General features: G+C 37.3%; 1 protein-coding gene across 4 annotated transcripts in view; it reads left to right on the top strand.

Annotated features, from left to right (window-relative positions):
• The first annotated feature begins 638 nt into the window (after nt 1-638).
• Nucleotides 639-24,587, top strand: part of EMB2444 (RNA-binding (RRM/RBD/RNP motifs) family protein) — a 63,632-nt gene continuing 39,683 nt past the window's right edge. The window contains exons 1-5 of one of the 4 annotated variants that reach the window (XM_088893088.1): nt 639-825; nt 944-996; nt 8,171-8,276; nt 8,452-8,568; nt 14,334-14,382. In XM_088893088.1, the coding sequence (XP_088749214.1) occupies nt 8,464-8,568; nt 14,334-14,382 (154 nt within the window). In that variant the 5' untranslated portion in view covers nt 639-825; nt 944-996; nt 8,171-8,276; nt 8,452-8,463. Of the gene's footprint in view, nt 826-943; nt 997-8,170; nt 8,277-8,419; nt 8,569-14,333; nt 14,383-24,587 lie in introns of all 4 variants that reach the window. The other 3 variants (XM_019198492.2, XM_088893089.1, XM_010265054.3) reach the window with 3 other exon arrangements.

The following is a 24,587-nucleotide window of genomic DNA, read 5'->3' as shown; positions in this document are numbered from 1 at the left end:
TGGGTCGAATACCCAAAAATTCCCACAAAATTGCCATCCCTAATAGGAATGAGATTTCATTCCCAAGGGAGGGGTACGGGGAATGGCCATTCCAACATGAATGGGAATGGGATTTCAATTTTGCCCAACCAAATAGTTGGAATCCAAATATCCAATTCCAATTCTAATTTGAGACCCCTATTCTTGTGAACCAAATGGGGCCTTAATGTTTTTTTATGGTAATTTCGTTGGGATGAGGTTTATGTCAAGGTTTTTAAAATCAAACTGGACAATGAACCGATTAGGGGATCCAATTCCTGGGTTGAATGGTCCGACCATTCTAATCGAACAAATGACATGTTTAGACAAAAAATCAAAAAATTTTTAAAAAATCGCCAAAATCATTGGATGGTTCAACCACCTGGGTCAACACGGTTTTTGACAAAATAACTGTTCTAGGGTAAAACAGAATCCGGTTTTACCGGTCCGACCGCCCGGTCCGGTCTGATTTTGAAAACCATGGTTTATGTATAATCCTTCTTGTTAATTTCAATTCTGCAATAAATTATGCTAGATTATAACCCCGTTTGCTTCGCAGGAATAAGGGTCCGGGAGTAGCAATCTCCATTTGAGGAATGGCCAATCCCGACCCACGTCGTAGGAATCGGAATCCCATTCTCGCATTTTAAAAGAACAAAATGAAAATGACATAAAAGCCCTCAAACCCTTCTCACTGCCCGATTCCAAATTTCCAACTTTCTAACCCTCTCCCTCATCTCTCGTCACTCTCTCCTTGCAGCTGAAGTTTGAAGAACGAATTTGGACTGAAGCTCCGGCAACGGCAAGGTAAGTCACTGTCAACTGTCGATTTTTCTCTCTCTCTTCTCATTTTCTTCTTCATCTTCTTCTTCCTCTCCTTCTCTATCTCACACTCTTTTTCATTCCTCCCGTCTTTCTATTGCAGACCCGACCAGACCACGGTGAGGTGTGTTTTATTCAGTTTTCGTTCTGGCAAAGGTATCTCTTATTTCCATTGCTGCTAGTCTTTTATCCTAAGTTGATGAAAAAGCCCTTAGATTTGATTTTAACCAATGATGATAAATATTATATTTGGTTGAAATTGAATCAACGTACGTATTAGATTTCATTTGTTGGTTGTTGGACTTGAAATTTTCTCCATTTGTACTTTCCATCTGAAAGAGGAGTGCTATTAGTTCGAAGTTGAAGAAGCTCTACCATTGATGAACAGTTTTTAGAGTTTCATGTGAAACAAAAGTCAGAAATCAAAAGCTGGTACAACTGGAAAGAGATTGATAGTTTGATAGTTATTGGTGGAGATTGACAGTTTGTTAATTATTGGGTAGATTACTTTACCCCTGAATATTTTGTTGTTTTTTGATAAATAAAATCATCTTCCATTATTTCAAAGATTGGTTACATGAAAATCCCCTTAGAGGTGCGAGGTGCAGCCTCTCCAAACAGCAAATACATAAACTACAACAGAGATTACATGAATGTTGATGCTAAACAAGAGTTAGAGTTGTGCTCAGAACAATAGCTGATCTCCCAACCCACTGTACTGTTATAGACATATTCCTTGTCAGCCATTTGAATTTCTTTAACTCATTTTTGTAGCCCCAAGTGACATTCTTTGGATTATTTAACCAATCCACCACCGTCTTAGAATCCCCTTCAATCAGAAGTTGCTCCATGCCCACTTCTTTTGCGAGAAGTATTCCTTGTATTGCAGCTAACAACTCTGCACGGATAGAGTTCCCAACACCTAAAGGGCCAGAGTAGAGTAAGACAACCTCTCCAGCCTCATTCCTTGGTACACCTCCCATCCCAGAGGGACTCGGGTTACCCTGGCTACTCCTGTCAAAATTCAGCTTCAAAGAACCAAGAGGAGGGGGGACCTAGCTAGTCAATACCCTTACCTTGGAGGAGGAACGGCTTGCTACCAACATCCAATCCTTCCAACAATCAGTAAAAGAGAAATGGTTAAACAATTCTAGAGTCTTTAACCAATGTATTGACTTGTACATAATGCAGTCCTTTAAGGCTTGACTACTCATTCCTTTTTACTGGAAGGTCCTGGTATTCCTTTCTTCCCATACTGTCCATAACAATGCTGCTTGCGTGCACCTCCACATTTTCCTTCCTCTTTTATGGGGCTAAGAGAAAACAAAAGGGTTAAAGATTGTGCTTACTTCTGCTGGCATATCCCAACTACACCCAAACAAAGAAGAGTAGACAAACACTCAATTTTCTCATCCCTTAACCCTCTATGGAAACCAAAATCCCAAGACAACGCTGACAAATTTAAAATTGACGTAAGGAATTTTGAGATCACTTTTTTTTTATACAAAGAAATAGAGTACAAGGATGGAAAAATGGTCTTTTAGAGGGAGATCTCCAGCCCAAATGTCCTCCCAAAACCGAATAGAATTACCAGAACAAGCATCATACCTAACACAACTAAGGAACTACGGAAGAATTTTGTGAATTGCTTTCCATGGTGTAGCTAGGTTAGCACCAGTATCCCAACCACTCTCTGATCATCCATGAATACTCTTCACCACTTGGTGCCAGAGTCTATCTCTCTCCAAAGGCCATCTCCATAATCACTTCCCTAACAATGCTGAGTTATTTTTAAGCACATTCTCGAGCCCTAATCCTCCTTTCTCTTTGCTTCTACCCACAACCCCCAACTAATTAAGTGGTATTTTTTACTTTCTCCTGGTTCCCAAAGAAAATCTCTCATCAATTTTTTCAATTTCTTTGCTTTCTTAGACGGTATCCTAAAGACAGAGAGGTAAGTCATTCAATTGAGGTTGACTGTGTTATGGGCCCGAGAATAGGATCTCGTCACGGGTCGGTCCATGGGGAAAACCTCCTGTTTTCCCTTGTTCCTCTCTTTTCTTGAGGAACCTATTTTGGTGCCTTAATGGTGATTTGTTCAAGAGATCACCAACTCTCCTCATTCTTTTCTTGACTGAAATTTTCGATGCCTTTATTGAATAATATCAGCTCCTTAAATAGGAGATTACAAGAGATAAGAGTCCTACTTTTAGGAAGACTCCTTGCTAATTAGGAAGACTCCCTACTAATCTATCCTACTGAACTGATAAGATAAGATAAGACTGAACTGATAAGATAAGATAAGACTCCCTTAATCTATCCTACTGAACTGATAGGATAAGATAAAACTGAACTGATAAGATAAGATAAGACTCCCTTAATCTATCCTACTGAACTGATAAGATAAGATAAGACTGAACTGATAAGATAAAATAAGACTAAACTGATAAGATAAGATAAGACTCCCTTAATCTATCCTACTGAACTGATAAGATAAGAACTGTATCTAGCTAGAATTAGATAAGATGAGAATCAGCAAATCTTGCTCCCTTTACTGCTGCTGCCGGCGGTGATATGTCTTCCCAATAAAAGCGTCCACATCAGACTGTTATCAAATGGCCCTTAAGTAAATGGACTACATTCAAGACAGAAAGACAATCATCCAACTATAGAATCCCTATTTTTCTTTTAGGAAAATATTTTCAAATATTTTTTTGTAATTCTAATGAAATATTAGAAAGATGGTTGGAATATTTCATATTGCCCCCTAGTAAAAATGGGAGATTTACCAAATCTCATTGGTATTGTAAATCATACTGATTGGAACTAAGATCTGCTATCTCTGTATCTCATTTCCTTGCATGAGCAGTTGCTATGAGAAAGACACCCCATTGGAGCTCTTAGGTACAAGCTTAGTACTGTTATCCTGTATTCTTGTTTGGGCATTTTCCCTTGCTTTGTAAGCATTGACATTTAGATAGCTTCTGCTTTGGAGCACACTAGTATCATGTTCAGCTTTCAATAAAATCTAGTTCTTGAGTAAAATATTTAAAAAAGTAAATGATCCAAGAAAAGACCAACCTAGTTCTTGCTTTGTAAGCTTTTGATCTTTAATAAAATCTAGTTATTGACTAAAATATTAAAAAAAAGTGAATGATCTAAGAAAAGACCAACCTGAAATAGTGAAACTGCCAGCTCCTTTTTGCCTTTTGGGAATTCAGATTTCAATACACAATGACCTAAAGATTTTTTTTTTTTTTTTTTTTTGTAAAAGGTAAGGTATTTTATTAAATCAAATAACAGTACAAAGGAGCCTAGGCCAGTAAAGGCTGCCTAGAGCCAAAGAATTATACCACATCAAGTGCCTTATTTGCTCAAGTAGAATTCCTTGAAAAATGTCCTGTCTCACGATGAAGGATAAAAGAGATGGTGATTGAACACAAAGTAGCTTAATTGCTAAAGAAGAACTCCTAAACCATTTTCACCTACCTGGTGTACGTTCAGTTCATGTGGAAGCTGTACATCCATTGGTGGATATGTTGGCCAATACCTGTACACAGTTACCAGACCAAAATTACAAATTTTTAGGAAACTGAACTTGCATAGCAGTGTTAACTTGCACTCTTAATGTGTTATACCAAGTTTACAAATACTAAATTGGAGAAAGCAAGACCTACCCAGTTGTTAAGACATGGACACTCATTTCGGCACCTGAAGAGAGTTTTGTCCTAGCTTGGGATGACTGCTTGAATGATTCATTTATCTCTTTTGATAATTCAATATCCTGCAAATGCATAGGACCATGTTATATTCAGTGGGAATCCATACAGATGATACAGAACTAGCTGCAAAATACCATTAAGATCTAGCAAGAATACTTGTCATCATCAATTAATTGCATCATGGAACTGATCGCAGAATCTAGGGAAATTACCTAAAAGGTTATTTTGGAAAAATACATTTTTTATAGGGTGAAGCCCTCTCAATTTTTTCCACCAAGGGATAAATAGTTCTGAATCATTGATTTACTGTTCAGTGCTGCTTTCTTCTTTGTACTCCATCCATTTAATTATTTTGTTCAACTACATCACTGTTCAATGCTGCTTCTATGCGTTGGACTTAGCACAAACATTGACAACATTATTCCAAACCCAAGACCAAAGAAATTATGATAGTAAATTCTGTAAAGAAGCCAAGCTTCATGAATTTCCATCTTTATTTATAAACAAAACAGTTGTGAATAGAAATAGAGTGGACCATTTCCATATTAATTAGGCCACTTACGGAGGATGGCTGAACCAGATCTGATTTTCATCAAGGTTTGGTAGGGAAGATATAGAGAGTGAATATTTCCATACTATGTGGTGGCATGGAGTGGATCACTTGATCATGTACTTGGCAGGGAGTGGGTACTTGATTGTGTACTTGCCAGTACTTCTGCATTTTTTGCAATTTTCTGGTATTTTCATGCACTAGTAATTAAGCACATGCGTTGCACGTGAGAAATTTTTCTTCATATTAATTACTTGAATTTTAGATATATCATAGTTAAGATAGAAATTGAAAATTTAAAAAAGTAACAATATGATTAAAAATAAACTTAAATATTTATTATTCAATTATGACATCATGCATTTTTTTGAAAAGTTGGATAATTGACTCACCATCTAGATAAGAAATAGCATTGTTTTTGGATTAGTTTTAAATTAGGGAAAATTATAGTCGGAGCCGACTGTACATTTAAAATTTGGTTACAAGTTGGTCCATAAACCAACAAAACTCTAACAAACGACTCTACATTTCAAGTTATAAAAATTCTTGCCATGTCACCAGAGGGTTATGTGGCTATTGCCAACATGGGACTCTTAATCGATATTGGACACAATAAAAAACTTGTACTGAAATTGCCCTTTAATGTTGGGTGATTGGAAAATAAAAAAGGGTTTTTAGTTTCTCTCTCTCTCTCTCTCAATCTCCCTCACACTCTTTCACTCACAACCATCTTTATCTGCTCAACGACTATGTGATTTGAAAATAAATAAAAATGGTTTTTGGTTTCTACATTTACGTTCTCTATATCAATTTCTCTCATTCTCTTTCTCTACCTATCGTTCTCCCTCAATCTTTCTCATTCTCTTTCTTGGTCAATCTCTCCTCCCTTAATTTCTACCGTTCTCCCTCAGTTTTTCTCCCTCTCCCTCTCTCGTTTTTTTATTTTCTTATTTTCTTACACACTTATATGGTATTAATCAGATCGTATAAAAGAACATGAGACCAGCTTGGTATGGTTAAAAAATTATTACACAAATTTGATAAAATTCACAAGAAACTCTTGGCTATGAAATTTACACCAATTGGAGAACAATAGAGATTGAGGGAGAAGGAGATTTTGACTGAGAGGGAGAGTGAAGGAGAAGAATGAGAAAGATTGAGGGAAAACAATAGAGAGAGAGAGAGAGTTTTTGATTTGGCTACAGACCATTGCAGAGAGAGTGGGAGTGACAGAGGGAGCAGGAGATTGAGAGATGACTATGTGAGTGAGAGAGAAGGGAGGGAGATCGAGAGATAGAGGGAGTGGGAGAGAAACTGAAAACCTATTTTCGGTATAGGTTTTCTGTTGTGTCCAATATGGAATAAGAGTCCCATGTTGGCAACAGTTACATAAGCCTTTGATGAAATGGTGGGGATTTTTATAATTTGAAATGTAGAGCCGGTTTGCAGAGTTTGGTTGGTTTCTGGACCAACCTGCAACCTAATTTTAAATGTACAACCGACTTTGACTTTAATTTTTCCCTTTAAATTATATATTTCATTTACACTATATAAAATATTTTTTACTTATCACACTTAATTTTTGTTTGTCTATGGTATCATTTTACTCAAACCACTAACCCACCATCTAAAAATAAAAATTGTTTGATTTTTAGGTTGACATTAAATTTTGTATTACATTTCCATCATTGATAAAATTATTTCTTATGTATAAAACTTACTTTTGTTCAGTATAATGAATGTACAATATTAGATATTTACCCAATATTTTATTTTTTATAAATATATAACATTAAATATGTACCCAAAATTTTCTCTTATCTTTTTTTTTTTTTTTTATTTTTGTGATTCTTTGTATTTTCTATTAATAAAAATTTTATTATTTGACTATGACATCATTTAATTTCTAGGTAGATTTTGAAATTGGCTTTCCATTTTCATCATTAATAAAAATACTTCTTATATTTCATAGTTATTTATTTTAATTTTTTATTATTTAATTATGACATTATTTATTAATCCATTTGACCCCAAATGGTCAAATTGCTTGCTCACCACCGTGAGGGAAGAAAATGGTTTTGTTTTCAAATTACTTTTCAAAATATTTATTTTTATACTATTAAAATTAATATTGTGGATTTAATCCGAAGAATTTAATGATGAGAAAAATATATTTTAAATATAGGATTTAATGAGAGAGAATAGGAAAATATTTTTATTTTCAATTGGTTTGAAATTTTAAATTCCATTTTCATCATTAATAAAAACATTTCTTATTTAACATACTTATTTTTGTTTAATATGTATGTTAAAAATGTTCTCATTTTTTTAATTTTATCTATTTTTTAATTTTATTATTTAATCGTGGCAGCATGGATTAACCCATTTGACCCAAAATGATTTAATTAATTTCTTACCAACACTTAGATGAAAACACTATTTTTGCTAGGTAGATTTTAAAGGTATAAGCTTTTATGTTATTGGAATTATTAATTTATTAAGTATGGATTTAATTAATAGAACTTAATGATGAGAAGAAATAAAAAATGACTTAAATATATTATCCAATAAACATGAATGCAAGTTAATAACTTAAATGTTGGATTTAATGAGAGAGAATTGAATGCATTGAATATCTTTAAATTACCTCTTTTCAACTCATTTAATATCAAGAACCAATTACCCTATTTGCCCTCATTTTTTTATCATTAAATTTAAATATAGAGGGGTAAATATTGTCCTTAGAAAATTCCAGAAATATTCTTGAGGCCATTCGTACTTTTTAAAGTAGTATAGATTTTCTGCATTTTTCTGAATTTTCTGCAATTTTTTTTTTGTAATTTCTGCAATTTTCTGATTTTTCTGCAATTTCTGCAAAGTTTTCTGGTATTTCATGCATTTTCTGCAATTTTGTTTTTTGTAATTTCTGCATTTTCTTGCAAAACTTCTGCAATTTTGTTATTTCTGCATTTTCTGGTATTTTCTGCAAAATTTCTGCAATTTCTGCAAAATCTTTTTTGGTATTTTCATGCATTGTCTGCACTTCTATTTTTATTAGGGGCAAAATTGGAAATCATGGCTGATTCTGATTCCAGACTCTTAATGAACCAAACAGCATAAATTGGAATCCAATTCCAATTCCTATTCCTGTCTGAACCAAACAGGTAGGGGGAATAGGCCATTACGATTCCGATTTCAAGGGATTCCAATTCCAATTCCGTTACATGCATCAACTTTAACTAGTTCGTTGTTGATTTCTGTAGTATATTTTTGCTCCTAAGGGTTTGCTAAATTTTCATAATTTCAGTTATTTTACTACAAGAAAGGGAAAGATTTCAGTGATTGCAGGCAATGACGACTCGGATTGCTCCTGGTGTTGGAGCAAACCTACTGGGCCAACACTCAGCTGAGAGGAATCAAGATGCAACTGCTTATGTTGGAAATCTTGATCCACAGGTTTTACTTTCTGCCCTTCTTCACCATATTCTCCCTTAACTTTATTATTTTCCTTTCACCCTATAAGCATCTTTTTGATCAGCCTCTCCCTGTAAATATATCTTTACTAATTTCTTGTGTGTGTGTGTTTGGTGGCAAACTGGACTTAACATGTACCCTTATTATTCCAATATGATACTTTTATCAACTGAGCTAGGGATAGAGCATTAAATAACCATTTATTTCATTTTAGCTTCTCCAAATTTTTGTCTTCTTCTGGTTCTTTTTCCGATAGTGAAACTAGGATCCCACTAAAATAGAAAGAAAAGAGATAATACCACTAATTAAACTGTACTAATTTCCATTTATCTGTCACTCTAAAAAATATCGCTATCAATATGGATGAATACTTCTCCAAATGGTTTCTCCAACTCTCCTTTCTGAGCCTCCGTATGCTTCTCAAAAACAACTCTGTCCAAATCTTTTGCTTACCTCTTTATATGGATTTTTATTATAACTTGTAAGTTGTAACTAAACTCTGCATGTCTTAAAATTCTCTACAATGATTTCATAATGGAAACCTTTCGTGTTGTGTTAAATCCATCCCACATTAGCCGTCTTCTATAAAATTGGTTTTCTCTCTATCCTACTGTCAGCTACCTAACTTTTTCCCTTTTCCTCCATTGTTCCACTTTCTCATAACCAAACTTGTTGAAAATATTAGCTCTGTTATTTTCTGAGGTCAGGTCCTATTCCCTCATTATATCAATTTTAGAGATGACTTTTCAGACGGTCCTCTGTTTGTTTTTCCATCTTTTGAAGGTTGTCCTTCCACTTCTTAATCTATTACTTGGAGTTTCTTTGCTTTCACATTCGAGCCCTATCTCACCATTTCATAGTCCCTCCACCAACCAAGAAGCAAGTCTCTGAAGCCCTCAAAATAATCATTCTCAAATTGAACATGTTTTTCCCTATGAACTTGAGGTTGCCTTACCAGAACAAGTGGAGTGTAATTGATGCAGACGTTCATGCCCTAAGAAGCATCATATAATTTTAGAAGGAGAAGACAAGTGGGCCTACATTTGAACTCACTAATAGGCTTCCAATGGCCGTTTTGGTTAGTGGGTTTATAATGGCTAGTTATATTAAATGCTCTAATAACTAGTTTTTCATTTAATACTTCAACAACTAATTTTTCATTTAATGCTCCAACAGTTAGTTTTTGTTCTCTATATAAAGCCTTGTAAACTCAAGCTAGAGGCATCATGTTATTCCCTTTGTTTTGAAAACCCTAAAGGTTTTCTTTGAGAGTTTAGGGAGTTCTCACTTGGGTGAGTGAGTCTCCAATCTTGTTGCCTCATATTGTAAGCCATCTCATATTAATGGAGTTCCGTCAAATTTCTTTCTTCTTTTTTCTATTTCTTTGAGCATTTTTTTATCAGAAGCGGTAATTTCTTTGAGAAAATTTCTTCCATATTCTCTTCATATTTGAGATGCATCAGTAATTCCAATGTAGGCCTTGGCAGAGATTCTCGAGAAGTTGCTAGGAAATTCTCCTCCTAATAGGGAAAAAAGTCAAAAACCTAGAATAGGGTCTCGTTGATTATTTGTCCAAGTATACATCCACCAATTCAAGCCAAATAATCACCTCAGGAAATCCCCACATTCCACTTGCAATTCTAGTTTCACGTTCCTTCTCCTAAGCAAATTTGATTATATTGGAATCTCTACCAATACCTCTTAGCAGCTTTAGTACCATCCTCATTTAGACTGTAGACTAGGGGTGTCAAGCTAGGCCTAGCACCTACAAGGGGTTTCTTGTAGGCCTAGGTCTGGCCTGCATCCCAGGACTGAAATTTAGGTCCAAGCCATCCACATGTGCCCAATCAGGACACCTGTGGTTTTCTCAGGATATAGTAAGATTTATGGGCTGGATGGTTGGGGCCAGGAATGATCATCCTACTTCAGAAACTTAATGAAAGTTTAATTCTTTGACGAGAATTCACCCATCTATTGGGACATAGTGAGCTTTGATTAGTGCCACAAGATAAGGGCTTCTCCTGCCATCCCAATTGCAGGCTTGAATGCCCAGTGTAGTACTCTAGCTGCCTATCTCCCCATGTAGTTCTGGCAATGTGACCATCAATCTGTTGAAGTTTAGTCCCTTACAACATAAGTGCATCTGCATTCGATTTCTTCAGAGAATCATAGGCATGCCCAGGCTCCTTCCAGATCTAGGGTGCTAACATTGCATGAGGTTATTGACATTAAGTAATAACCTCTTGAAGTGAATTTATTAAAATCTTCTTACCAAAAAGAATCTTCTTCAACTAATAAAGGAGTCAAACGGAAACCATCCTAAGACCACTATGATCCAAAACAAGATACAAGGGTGTTAGTTGTTTAAGTTAAAACCTCAAATGTCCCAATATTGAAACTCATCAGAATAATAAAATATTAAAGATTTTCCGAAATTTGATTTTGTTTACAGGTTGAAACTATGGGCTATGAGTGTGATTTTTAAGTAATGAATCCTCATTGATTATCATCAGCCCATGCTAAGAGTTTGCTAGTTAGTGGGTTAAACATTCTATATTGTTTAAATTTTTATCAGCTAGATCTTTCACCCTCACATACACTTAGATTTTAGAATTTTGGCTGATAATTACTGATATAAATCTTCCTCTATATGTTGACAAAGGAATTCTTATTTTCCAATATAGAATTTGCTTCTTTAGCTTATTCATTGTTTAGGACCTTTCCTAGATTCATCAGTCACATGAAGGTTTGCCCCCTCTATATTGTGTTGGTCACTTCTAGGAGGCCCTCATTATTCTTGGTTGAGGGAGATTCTGCAAAAATCATAATTTTATATTTTTTACTCCTTGATCCCTGATATAATTATACTTTTATTTTACAGTCAACAAAAAAAAAGTAGTCCTCAATGGTTATTACAAAATGCTGGTCCAGTTATATGGGGTTTTAGGAGGGGTGGACTGGATATGGATGGGTTGCAACCTGGGTTGCTTGGGTTTAGATTTGTTAAATTTTTAATGGCCTAGTAATGCAGGAGCTGAAGAATCAAATTTGGATTTTTTTTTGAAATTTTCTGTATTTTTGTATATTTGGACAGTATGGTTATTTTTGTCATTTTAACTAGTCCCATGTGGGCCTGGGCTATAACATCTTGTTCCTCTAGTTAGTAGGTCTTGTCTTTCAATTTTCGATTTATTTGCATTAGTAGATAGAAAGTTATTGTATTTCTTGATGCATGACAATGAGTGGCATTTTTGTAATTACGATGAACAGTTTTCCGGGGCACACAAGATACTCTATAAATAGATGTATTCTCTTCCTTTTGAAGCTAATGAATGAATGGAGATTTCTTTAGAGCTCTCTTGGAAGTTTACTGTATGGAGTGATTCCTACAAGCCCTAGAGTGATCCTAGGACCCTTTGGAGTAACTTTCATCGATGATTTGAAAAAATTACAGATTTACCACCCACAAAATGGATGGAATATCAAGACAAAATCTTACAACAAGCCCAAAACATTGTTTCGCTTGGAGTCTCCTTCCACTTCTAATTGCTGCATTCCCCATTGTTTCGCTTGTCCCAATCCTTGAAGTAAGGCCATTACTTTTGCCCTTAAGGAATCTCCCATCCCAATTGGGCCTGAGTATAGGGCCAAGACTTTTCCTTCCTAATTTCTGAACACACCCCAGCTCCCGACTGACCTGGATTACCCAAGGAGCTTCCATCAAAGTTTAACTTCACCTTGAATTGAGGCGGTGGTACCTAACTTTCTTGTACCACAGGGGAGGAGGGAGAGGATATGGTTATAGTACTCCAATTTCTAATTAAGTCAGCTAAGGAGAAGTCCTTGAAGAGATGTTGTACTTTTAGCCAATTCATAACCTTGATGGTCATAACCTCAACAAGTGCTTCCTTGGATTTTTCTTGCTTTAGGAAGATCTTATTGTTTCTCTCCTCCCAAATTGACCAAAAGATGGCTGCTCTTGTTATTCTCCACATTACCTTGCCTCTTTTCCTTGTTTGTTGGAAGAAGATAGAGTTAAAAAGGTTCAGCACACCCGAGGGGGGATTCCATTTGCAACCAAACAAAGAAGAGAACCAATCCCACAAATAAGAAGCAAAAGGACAAGAAATCAAAAGATGAGTTGCCGTCTCACCATTTCTTAAGCAAAGGCAATAGACATGTGGTGAAAGGCTCCAATCTGGCTTGTTTTGTTGAAATACATCCATAGTATTGATCTTTTGAAGAGCCACTTCATAGCAAAAATCCCTAACCTTTAGTGGCACAGGGGAATACCAAACTAAACTTCTTTAGCAGGAAAAGAGATGGACATAATAGAAGGCATTGAAAAAAGATGAACAAGAGAAAGTCCCTAAAGAAGACTCTTTCCAAATTCTACTATCTGGGTAGGAAAGATCTAGGAAAACTGAACGCAACACAGTGAACAACTCATCTACAAAAGCCAATTCTGAATACCTCAATCCTCTTCTCAAACCCAAATTCCAAGTCCCCTTAGACACATGAAGTGAGGAGATGGTTTTGAATTTATTTAGGGAAAGAGAATACATTATTGGGAATCTATCCTTAAGGGGGGTGTTCCCAAGGAAAAGGTCCTCCCAAAACAAGATTTTATTACCTGAGCATACATCAAATCTGATGAAAGGCTGAAAGGAAGGCAAGACTCTAGCAATTGCTTTCTAAGGGGAGAAATGAAAAGTCCTAGGGTCGATGCCAACATCCCATCCATTAGCTGTCATCCCATGAATACTTTCCACCACCAAGTGCCACAAACTGTCTTGCTCCAAAGGAAATCTCCACAACCACTTTCCTAAGAAAGCTACATTTCTTAATCTAGTATTGCCAATGCCTAGACCCCCGACTTCCTTTTTCTTAGAAACTACTTCCCACTTCACTAAATGGTCTTTTTTTGAGTCACCCGGTTCCCACAGAAAGTCTCTCATGAGTTTTTCTAGCTTATTGGCAACCTTGACAGGAAGCTTAAAGGTAGACAAAAAATACACCGGAAGGTTGGCCAGGGTGGACTTGATTAAAGTGATTCTACCCCCTAGTGAGATATAATTTCTCTTGCACCTTGCTAACTTCTTAGTGAATCTTTCCAAAACTGGGTGCCAAAAGCTTTCTGTTCTAGGATTTCCCCCAGGGGCAGACCTAAATATACTAGAGGCCAACCACTTACCTCGCAGTCTAAAGCCTTAGCCATGCACCTCATCTTCTCGTAAATTCACCCCCGCTACACAACTCTTATTCCAATTCACTTTCAGATTGGAGACTCTCTTTTCTCTTTCTCCACCCCTCTCCTCTCCTCTCCTCTCCTCTCCTCTCCTCTCTCTCTCTCTCTTCCTCTCTCTTTCTGTCTTGTGATAGTTTGTTCCAGCCCCACTGCATCACCTAGCCATAAGCCTGATGTACTGTAAAATCTTCAACTTGGGTACCCAAGTTGCATCCCTAGATATGGACTTAACATCCAGCATTTTGCGTATGAAATGACCTTTCTCAGATTTGAATCCATGTTCTCATACTTGTCAGGCCAGGATTTATCACCACACCGAGCAATTGCTTATTTAGTCTTGTTGCTTTTACAGCTTTCAGGCTTTTGTGTTCCAACTGATTTACATCTTCTACATTGTACCTGTTGTATTTTTTGTGCCTATTGTTAATACAAATCTTCTTGATTGTTACTGTTTCAAATAAAAAGTTTGACTCATGTCCTAAGTTTTCTCTTTTTACAGGTTACCGAGGAGTTGCTATGGGAGCTGTTTGTCCAAGCAGGTCCTGTTGGTAGGTTCCAGCTTTCCATTATCCTAAAGTCCTCTTATTTTATGCTTTTCAGAAAAAAAGGTTCACTTGTTTTAGAGATTGTAACATCATGAATACATGGAGATATACTATTGTGTTGATGTGCTCATTAAACTTTATTTTAGGTTGGCATGGTAGGATATTGGCCCAGACTGATAATGCACCATTAGGGGTGCAACTTGGGCGGGCCCAACCTGAGGCTGGACCGATCCAGTCCAGAATTTTATATGGGCTGGGCCCAAAAGTTTAGACTTTTATTTTCCCGACTGGGCTCGGGCCTAGTGTTGATGTGCTCATTTAACTTTATTTTAGGTTGGCATGGTATAAGGATATTGGCACAGATTGATAATGCAGCACCATCAATCAAGTCAAGCCAATAGATGTGCCCAAGTTGCTACACATATTTCTCATATACACAAATCATATATGCTTTGATAGAATTGCAGTTTTTATTTATTTTTTTCTGGAATGAATAACATAAATGACTTTTTTTTTTTAATTTTAATATACAAAAGAAAGTACATCTTTCAGTTCTCCCACAAAGCCAACCTGACGCAGCGTGGAAGCAATAAACCGGGCTGGCTACGCAAGCACCGGGCGAACCAAGCTTCTAGCGAAGCAAGAAAGAAAGAAAATCTCTAGAGGAGAGAGAAAAGGTGGCGAGAATTGAAGAGGAAATCTGAAGTGTAATGTGTTATTAACTGGAAAATAGCAGTATTTATAATACATCTGGAAATTGTAAAAGAACTAGGAAAGAAAATTAAATTTGTAGTTGATCTAAACATCTCAATCTTGTAGATAGGTTCGAACTCTTCTGGGCTTGATCTCCACCGTCCGATCTCCCTGGATCTTATCCATGCATGAGTTATCCTAATCTTGGTATGAATCTTGGGTTATCTTGAACTCTTGGCTTCTTGGATGATCTTGAATTCTTGAATTCTTGATGGTTCTTGAATTCTTGAATTATCTTGGACTCTTGAATTCTTGATGTATCTTGAATTCCTGAATTATCTTGGATTCTTTGAGTTCTTTGGCTTATCTTGAATTCTTCCCATGAGCTGTCGCCCATATGATGAGATGGGCCTCCATCACAACCCCTGTCCACATCAACCAAGCAAACAAGCTCAAAACAACTCTTCTCTAGATTCCCCTATTTGGCTATTGAATCAGCCAGTTCATTTGCTGATCTGTTAACCCATCTGAAGGAGGCCTCTACCTCTGATAGAACCTAGTTTCAATCTTCAAGAGATAAAAGTAGTAAGTATGCAGCCAATTATTATTTTTTGATGAATGAATGGTATTTTATTAAATAGAGATAGAAAAAGTACAAGCATGAAGCATCCTAAGAGGAGGCACCCTAAGAGGAAGCACCCTAAGATTGCAGTTACAAATTAGCCAAAAACAGAGAATCCCTTGAAGCTCCTTGTTTAGCTAAAGAATCTGCCAAAGCATTTGCTGATCTACTAACCCATTGAAAGCTAACTGACATTGTGCTCATAAGCCATTTGACTTTTTTGGTGATGTCTCTATATCCCCAAACAACAGTTTCTGGGTCCGACATCCATCCCACTATCACCTTAGAGTCTCCTTCAACTATCAAATTAGTCACTCCAAGTTGGTTGGAAATCTGTAGTCCTTGTACCACAGCTAATACCTCCCTTTAATATGCAGCCAATTATTAGAATAGAATGCATAGAAATATACTTTTGTAAGTTTACCATCACAAAATTTGGCTTCTTAAGCTTTTTGTACATCCAAAGTACTAGCATTTTGGACCCTATCCTGGTCAAGACTTTTGCTTTATCCAAGATGTCAATCTGGCCCTACACCAGTTCCAAGCTTTAAGGGATAAAAGTAGCAATATGTATTTCAATGATTTGTAGTTTCTAGAACCTTACTGTGCAATCATTTATTAAATGCATATGCACAAAAATCTACTTTTGTAAGTCTACCATCACAAAATTTTGCTTCTTAAACTTTAGTATATCCAAAAAACCAACATTTTGGGTCCCATCCTGGAGAAGATTTTTACTCCTATTCAGGTCATCATTCAGGCCCTATGCCAGTCTCAAGCTTCAAGGGAGGGATAAAAGTAATAATATGCATCAGTGGTTAGTATTTTTTAGAAGTTTATGATAACTTATTTTTTATATTCATACATTTGCAAAGAAATATACTTTTGTTGGATTACCATCACAAAATTGGCTTCTTAAACTTTCATATATCCTAAACACCATCATTTTAGAGAGTTTATGCGGAATGGTCACCACCAAGTGTTGGGTGGAAGAAATTGAATTTCGATTTTAGTTGTGTGGGCAATCCAGGCCCTTTGGGTATTGGAGGGTAATTAGGGATGAGGGACCATGATTACTTTGATTGTTGTATTACTTCCTTGTGTATTTCTTGGGACCTTGACTTCAGGAAAGACGTAAGGGACCATGATTACTTTGATGTTTTGGATTCTCTTGACCTGTTGGGACAAGTGCTTTTAAACTAGGGTTTTGAATTATCCAAAGATTTCCTTGTTTTATGATTCTCTGTTAAGCAATTTGGTTTGATTCAAAACTCCTTCCTTTTTTTGGTTAGGGTACAAACTGGGCGGGTTGGGCTGTGATTTAGCTTAGCCCCGGTAATGCAACAAAAAGTATAAAACCAGTAGAAAACAACAACAAGAAGCATTAAAATCTTGAGGTGAGACAGTGTAGGGAAGATAAAATCAGGAACACCTCACTTTTAGGGCTGAAATCACCTCTTTATTGGACAGTATAAGCATAGTTTTCAAGGTGCCAAGGTGAGGCTAGGTGATAGGCGCCTTGTCACCTAGTCGCCTAGGCGATGGATTTTTTTTTTTTTAAGTAAAAACTTGTATCCCAGGGTAGTTCCCTAGGTTCCATAATCATATTTCCTTAATAAATATCCATAATTTTCATAAAAAGTATAAACTTCATGTTTTAAAGTATAGAAAATCAACATATTCCAACATATTCATGAGAAGAAAAAGAAAGAAAAGAAGAAAATGTGTTGATTGGACGATACTTTAAGTTCTTCATTACTTATTGGTTCAGGTTTTGAAGTTTTTGAGTGTTCAATACAGCATTTAGCAATGTTTGTGTTGATTAAACCCTAACAAATAAGAAAATAATAAAAAGAAACAAGTATATAAACATACAAAATGAATATTTTAGTTTAAAAGTGTCTATTTTTAAAAGCTATTAAGAATATAAAAGTTTTTTATAACATGCTATAGAAAACATCTTGGCGATCAGGCGAGGTGAGCTTCCAAGGGTGCCCGCCTGGGCGTTGCCTTGACAACTTTGAGTATAAGTTTTTAGGGTTTCAAAATAGTAAAAAGATCCTTCTACAAACATGATTTGAGGCTGATATAGCTGCCTCCAAGCAAGGTAATGCCCTAACATAGTTTGATAGAAATACCCCCACTTAAGTGACTCACATGACTCAACTTAAAAATAATAGACTAGGACATTAACAAGCAACTATAAAGTCCATAAGTTACCAAGGATCAAAATCTCGATACGATATGCCCCGTATCGGGCATATCGTATCGTATCATTGGGGTCCCGATATACACAGGTGTTTTGGGAACCCCCTTTGTTAATAAAAATACACTTAAATATGGCCCTAAAACCAGGTTTTGAACAAAAACTAAAAAAAATATAAACACGCATGTTCAAAGTACCAATATGCCTCTATCAATACACATGGGCGTATTGATATTTTGAACCATTAAGTTACATAACTCAAGAAAATAAGAAAGCAATGCTGAATAGCTAACTTGACCCCCCTAGGAACCCATCGCTAGCGGGGTTACATGTGGTAGATCGTTATTTTTGGCTTAAGATGCACAAGGATGTGGAATGGGTGGTGAAAAGGTGTAGGGTTTGCCAACTAGCAAAGGGAAATATTCAAAACACGGGGCTGTATACACCTTTGCTAGTTCCAAATTCACCATGTGTTCACTTAAGCATGGATTTTGTGCTTGGACTCCCTAAGACAACAAGAGGCCATGATTCAATTTTGGTGGTGGTGGATAGGTTCTCCAAGATGGTGCGTTTCATACCTTGCTCAAAGACAATTGATGCTACTCACATAGCTGAATTGTTCTTCAAAAGGTGGTGTGATTACATGGACTTCCTTCTCTAGTTGTCAAGGTAATGCCTAGGCAACAAGGCACCCTTGGAGGCTCGCCTCGCCTAATCGCCAAGCAGTTTTCTATAGCATGTTATAAAAAACTTATATTCTTAATTTTTAGGTTATAATTATAAAATAGACATTTTTAAACTAAAATATTGCTAAATGCTATATTGAACCCTCAAAGACTTCACAACCTGAACCAATAAGTAAGGAAGAACATAAAATGTTGTCCAATCAACACATTTTCTTCTTTTTCTTTACTAATTTTGTGTGTTTATATTACTAATTTCTTCTTCCACCTCATCTTTTCTTCTTTTCCTATAACAGAAATAGGGGTTCAACCTCTATATTTTTTGAATTTTCTTTTCTTTCTTCTTTTTCTTCTGTAAATATGCTGATTTTCTATACTTTAACATGAAGTTTATACTTTTCTTATGAAAATTATGGATATTTATTAAGGAAATATGATTATGGAACCTAGGGAACTACCCTAGGATACATGTTTTTACTTAAAAAAATCCATCGCCTAGGCAACTAGGCGACAAGGAGCCCTTCTGTCGCCTAGCATCGCCTTGGTGCCTTGAAAACTATGCTTCTTTCTTCTATTGTATTGGATAGGGATGTGGAGTTTATGGGGCACTTTTGGTGGACTTTATGGAGAAAGTTGGGTACAAAGCTAACCTACTCTAGCACATGTCACCCACAAACAGATGGGCAAACAGAAGTGGTAAATAGAAGTATTGGAAACATGTTGACGTGTCTTGTGGGCAACCATATAAAGACTAGGGATATTGTTATACCCCAAATTGAGTTTACCTACAACAATTCTGTAAATAGATCTATCAAAATGACACCTTTTGAAGCAACTTATGGACACAAGCTGTAAGATATTTTAAGCCTTGTTCCCTTACTAAATGAAGCAGGGGTGTAGAGTTGTAAATTGGGCCGTGCTTCCCTCCCTTGGGATAGGTTGGGGGGTTGGCCCAGTATGACCCACGGCTCGAGCCTGTGTGGGCCTATGCCATGCCGTGCCGGGCCACAGGCCTGGGCTAAGCGGGTTGTAGGCCTTGCTATGGGCCTGGGCCAAACCGGACTAGATTGTTTTCTTTTTTTGTTCTTTTTTTTGACATTTTGATTTTTTTTTAAATTTTTTTGTTAAGTCAAACTAAAATACTTAACTTTCCTTTGGGAACAATTGAACATATTGAAAAAAATAAAAATTCTAACAAAGAAATGAAAAAAATACTTAACAAAGTACAAAATGGAATTTGAAGCTTGAATAATATAATGGTAAAAAAATACTTAAAAATGGAATACAATATAAAAAATATAATACAATTACAAATAGAAAATTAAATAATTACATTTTTGAAAAAGTAACAAATAATTTAAATAAATTTGAATAACAAAATTTACAATAATTTAAAAAAATGTACAAAATTATTGAGTATACAAAAAACTTGTCTTCATTTTTCTTTAAGTTCCACCTCTATCTCCATCTTGATCTTGATCATCTACTTCAGGTGAATCATCAAGTGTAGTGTCATGCCCTCCTTTGTCTTGTAATCTATCCTCAACATCTAGCGAATGTTTGAAGTAGATGCACATCTTCAGATTTTCATCATTCATGCAGCTTCTCTTGTCATCCAACACCCTAGATCATGTGCCATGGTGACAAGGACTGAATGATTTTTTTCATGTCCACTCCACCAGGCTAAAGTATCAAAATTATTCATTTCTTCCGAGTCGAAGGAAGCACTTGAACTAGAAAAATTTGCTTGTAAATAAAAATTAAGTTCAGTAAATGAACTTGTTGATAAGGTGGCAACGAATTTCTGCTTCATACTTATTAAAGACCAAACTCTTTCTTTTGCACTAATAGAACTAGTTGTTTCAGAAGTGGAAGTTGCACTTGCACAAGTTGTAGATTTTTTATTCCCTACCATGTTAGATTCATATAAACTATATATTTCAAATAATAAACTATTAACTTTTTCTTTTTGATTTCTAATTTCAATATTCATATTTTCACAATATGATTCAAGTAAAATATCTACACCATCTTTTCTAATCCTAGGATCTAATATTGTAGCTAAACAATAAAGAGGAGAAATGTTTTCCCAATATCTTTTAAATTTATTTAAAACTACTTCAACAATACTTTTTGTTATAATTCAGGTCTGCCTTAGAGTTCGACCTGACTGAGTTCAGTTCTGTAGAAGAAGAAAAAGTGATAGAGAAAGAGAGAAAGAGAGAAAGAGGGAAGAGAGAATTCTGGTTCGAATTGAAAGAGTCAACTTAGCTTCTCCCAGTCGGCCAGTAAGTATTTATATTATTATTAAAACATGACTGAAAAGACCTATGTGCCCTTACTTAAGTTAAGAGTACATGTTTCAACACAACATTACAGATCAACAACATCAATTAAGGTATAAAGACAGAAATACCCCTACGCTAACACTCCCCCTCAAGCTGGTGAGTATATATCATATACTCCCAGCTTGTTACATATGTAGTCCATTCTTCCCCGATTCAAGCCTTTTGTAAACAAGTCAGCCCACTGATTTCCTGTATTAACATGTGTAGTGTCTAGCTCTCCATTCAGCACCTTCTCCCTCACAAAGTGACAATCAACCTCAATCTGCTTGGTTCTTTCATGAAACACTGGATTATAGGAGATATGAACTGTAGCCTGATTATCACAATAGAGCTTCATTGGAGTGTTAATGTTATACCCTATTTCCTGTAGAAGGTTCCTTAGCCACACTAATTCACAAGCGGTATGCGCCATAGCCCTATGTTCTACTTCTTCACTACTTCTTGCCACAACCGTCTGCTTCTTACTTTTCCATGTCACCAGGTTACCTCCCAGAAACGTGCAATAGCCTGTAGTAGACCGCCTATCAGACATAGAACCGGCTCAATCAGCATCAGAATACCCTTCTATTTCAAGTTTTCCCCCACTCTTGTATATCAGACCGCGACCCGGGGCCCCTTTTAGATACTTCACAATTCTCAGAACCGCATTCCAATGAGGAATCAGAGGTTTTTGCATGAACTGGCTTACCACACTAACTGCAAATGAGATGTCTGGTCTGGTAATGGTTAGGTAGTTCAGTTTGCCCACAAGTCGTCGGTATCTACCAGGGTCTTCAAACACTTCACCCATATCACTGCTTAGCTTGGTATTTGTGTCCATGGGTGTTTCAGCTGGTTTGGCACCCAACAAGCCTGTTTCTTCCAGCAAATCAAGCACATACTTCCTCTGGCACAGGTTAATCCCATACTTGGATCTCGCTACCTCTATCCCCAAGAAGTATTTCAGTTTACCCAGATCCTTTGTCTGAAAGTGATCCTGCAGATAAGTCTTCAGCCTATCAATACCAATGTTATCATTCCCAGTAATAACAATATCATCTACATACACCACCAACAGTATTTTTCCTCCCGGAGAGTCATGACTAAATACAAAATGGTCAACTTTGCACTGTTTCATGCCAAACTTCTTTACCACCTCACTGAACCTACCAAACCATGCTCGAGGAGACTGTTTAAGCCCATATATAGCCTTCCTTAGTCTGCACACCTTACCATCCTCCCCCTGAGCAACAAACCCTGGAGGTTGCTCCATGTAGACCTCATCGAGTAAGTCACCATGCAAAAAGACATTCTTGATATCAAGCTGATATAGTGACCACTCATACATGGCTGCAAGAGAGATCACAACATGAACTGACCCTATCTTAGCAATCGGTGAGGTCTCTGTGTAGTCAATGCCATAGGTTTGGGAGTACCCTTTTGCAACTAATCGCGCTTTCAGGCGTTCAACACTACCATCAGGCAGATACTTAACCGTATAAACCCACTTACAACCAACAGCTTGCTTCCCAGGAGGAAGAGTAGTGAGGTCCCAAGTATGATTATGATGAAGGGTTGAGAGTTCTTCTTCCATGGCACGTCACCACCCTGGAGAGGCAAGGGCTTCCTGGACATCTTTAGGAACAATAACTGATGATAACAAGGTAACAAACTGGCGATGAGAAGCGGAAAGGTGAGTAAGAGAAACATAATTAGAAATGGGATGAAGGGTGCAAGTACGTTTACCTTTTCGCAAAGCAATGGGTAGATCAATCTTAGATGCTAAGTGGGGGTCTGGTGCCGGATCCGTCAACGGAGATGTAGCCGGAGGAGTAGTAGCTGGTCCACGTGGGCGATGTGTATATACATGACGGATAGGTGGGCGTTCAACAGGTGGTGGCATCGGAGGTAAGGATTTGGTCACGACTAGAACAAAGGGAGGAGGATCGACAACGGGAAGTGGAAGAGGAGGTGATGAGGAAGAAGCATCACCAGACCCCAAAAAGAACGGAGTAGACTCAAAGAAACTGACATCAACACACACAAAGGACCGTCGAGAACCAGGATGGTAACACCTATACCCTTTCTGGGTTCGAGAATTGCCAAGGAAGATGCACTTGAGAGAACGGACATCAAACTTGTCGTTCCTGGGACCCAGATTATGGACAAAACAGACACCCAAAAACTCTCGGCGTAAGAAGGAACGGAGACAAAGTGGGAAACAAGACTTGAAACGGAGACTGACCATCAAGGATGAACGTGAGCATCCGATTAATCAGAAAACTAGAGGTAAGCACTGCATCACTCCAAAAAGGTTTGGGAACATGCATGTGATGCATTAGGGATCTTGCTGTTTCAAGGAGATGGCGATTCTTTCTCTCAGCCACCCCGTTTTGTTGTGGGGTGTAGGTACACGAGGTCTGATGTATAATGCCGTGTTGGTCCAGGTATTCCTGAAATGATGAGGATAAATATTCGCGGCCATTATCAGAACGACTGGAGAGGAGAAAGAGATGATTGGAGAGCTGTTGAAGTTCTACCACCACCACCGTCAATATAATACAGTCCACCTGCTTCATGCCCTCCACCAATCTTCATCCCCGTCTTGAGATCCTGAAAGACACACATAGAATGATAAAAGGTAATGGAGCAGTTAAGTGATTTGGTCAGCTTACTAACAGACATAAGGTTAAAAGGCAATTTAGGAACATACAAAACTGATGAGAGGGATACAGGATCTAGGTCAACATTACCAATACAAATTGAGGATGTGGAACCATTAGCAAGGGTGACAGATTGTGATGTTGAGCAATGAGATAAGGAGGAAAACACACCTGAAGTTCCAGTCATGTGATCGGAGGCTCCAGAGTCAATGATCCAGGGATTGGGTGTAAATGCTAGACAAGCCATACCTGGGTGAGCAAAAGTCGCCGTGTTCTGCTGTGATTGGATAAACCTCTCATATTCATCACGGGGAACACTCACCATCTCCTTCATGGGACCATCTGTGGATGTAGGAGGCAATTGGTCAGATGAATGATTCTCCTGTCTAAAGTTGGAACTTGAGTCACCGGTCGCGGCATGATTGGCCCAGGTTGAGGGAGGACCATGTAAATCATAACAATAGTTGATGGTATGTCCATCCATACCACAATGAGTGCACTTCCTCGGGCCTGAGTTACGTCCTCTACCACGGGCTCCCCTTGAATCTCTGCTCCCAGTACGACCACCACCATGATTATGAGTAGACCCACCATTGCCACTTCGGCCATATGCAGAACCACTACCACCACCACGGCCAGACTGAGCTCCCCGAGCTCCACCTCTACCACCACGGCCTCTCGATGCAGCAAAGGCAGATCTATCTGAGATATTAGAGTTCTCAGTAGATCCGATAGAAATCCTTCGAAGTCGAGCAAATACCTCTTCTAGGGACGAAAGAGATGATCCCCCTAATATCTGAGCCCGTACTGGTTCATATTCAGACTTTAGTCCCACCAAAAATCTAGTCACATCAAGCTGCTCTCTCTGTTGCTGAATCTTGACATCAGAAGTGAGAGGATGATAGACATTCAACTCATTACGTACGTTCCTCATGTTGGCATAGTACTCCTCAAGACTCTGATTGCCCTGTTGCAGATTAAAGTACTCTTGATAAAGCTAATAAACTCTGGTTG

The sequence above is a fragment of the Nelumbo nucifera genome, chromosome 8, assembly GCF_055504915.1.
Source record: "Nelumbo nucifera cultivar China Antique chromosome 8, China Antique-T2T, whole genome shotgun sequence".
Taxonomy (NCBI): Eukaryota; Viridiplantae; Streptophyta; class Magnoliopsida; order Proteales; family Nelumbonaceae; genus Nelumbo; species Nelumbo nucifera.
Note: the sequence above shows the minus strand (reverse complement) of the source record. Positions and strands in the feature narration are given on the sequence as shown.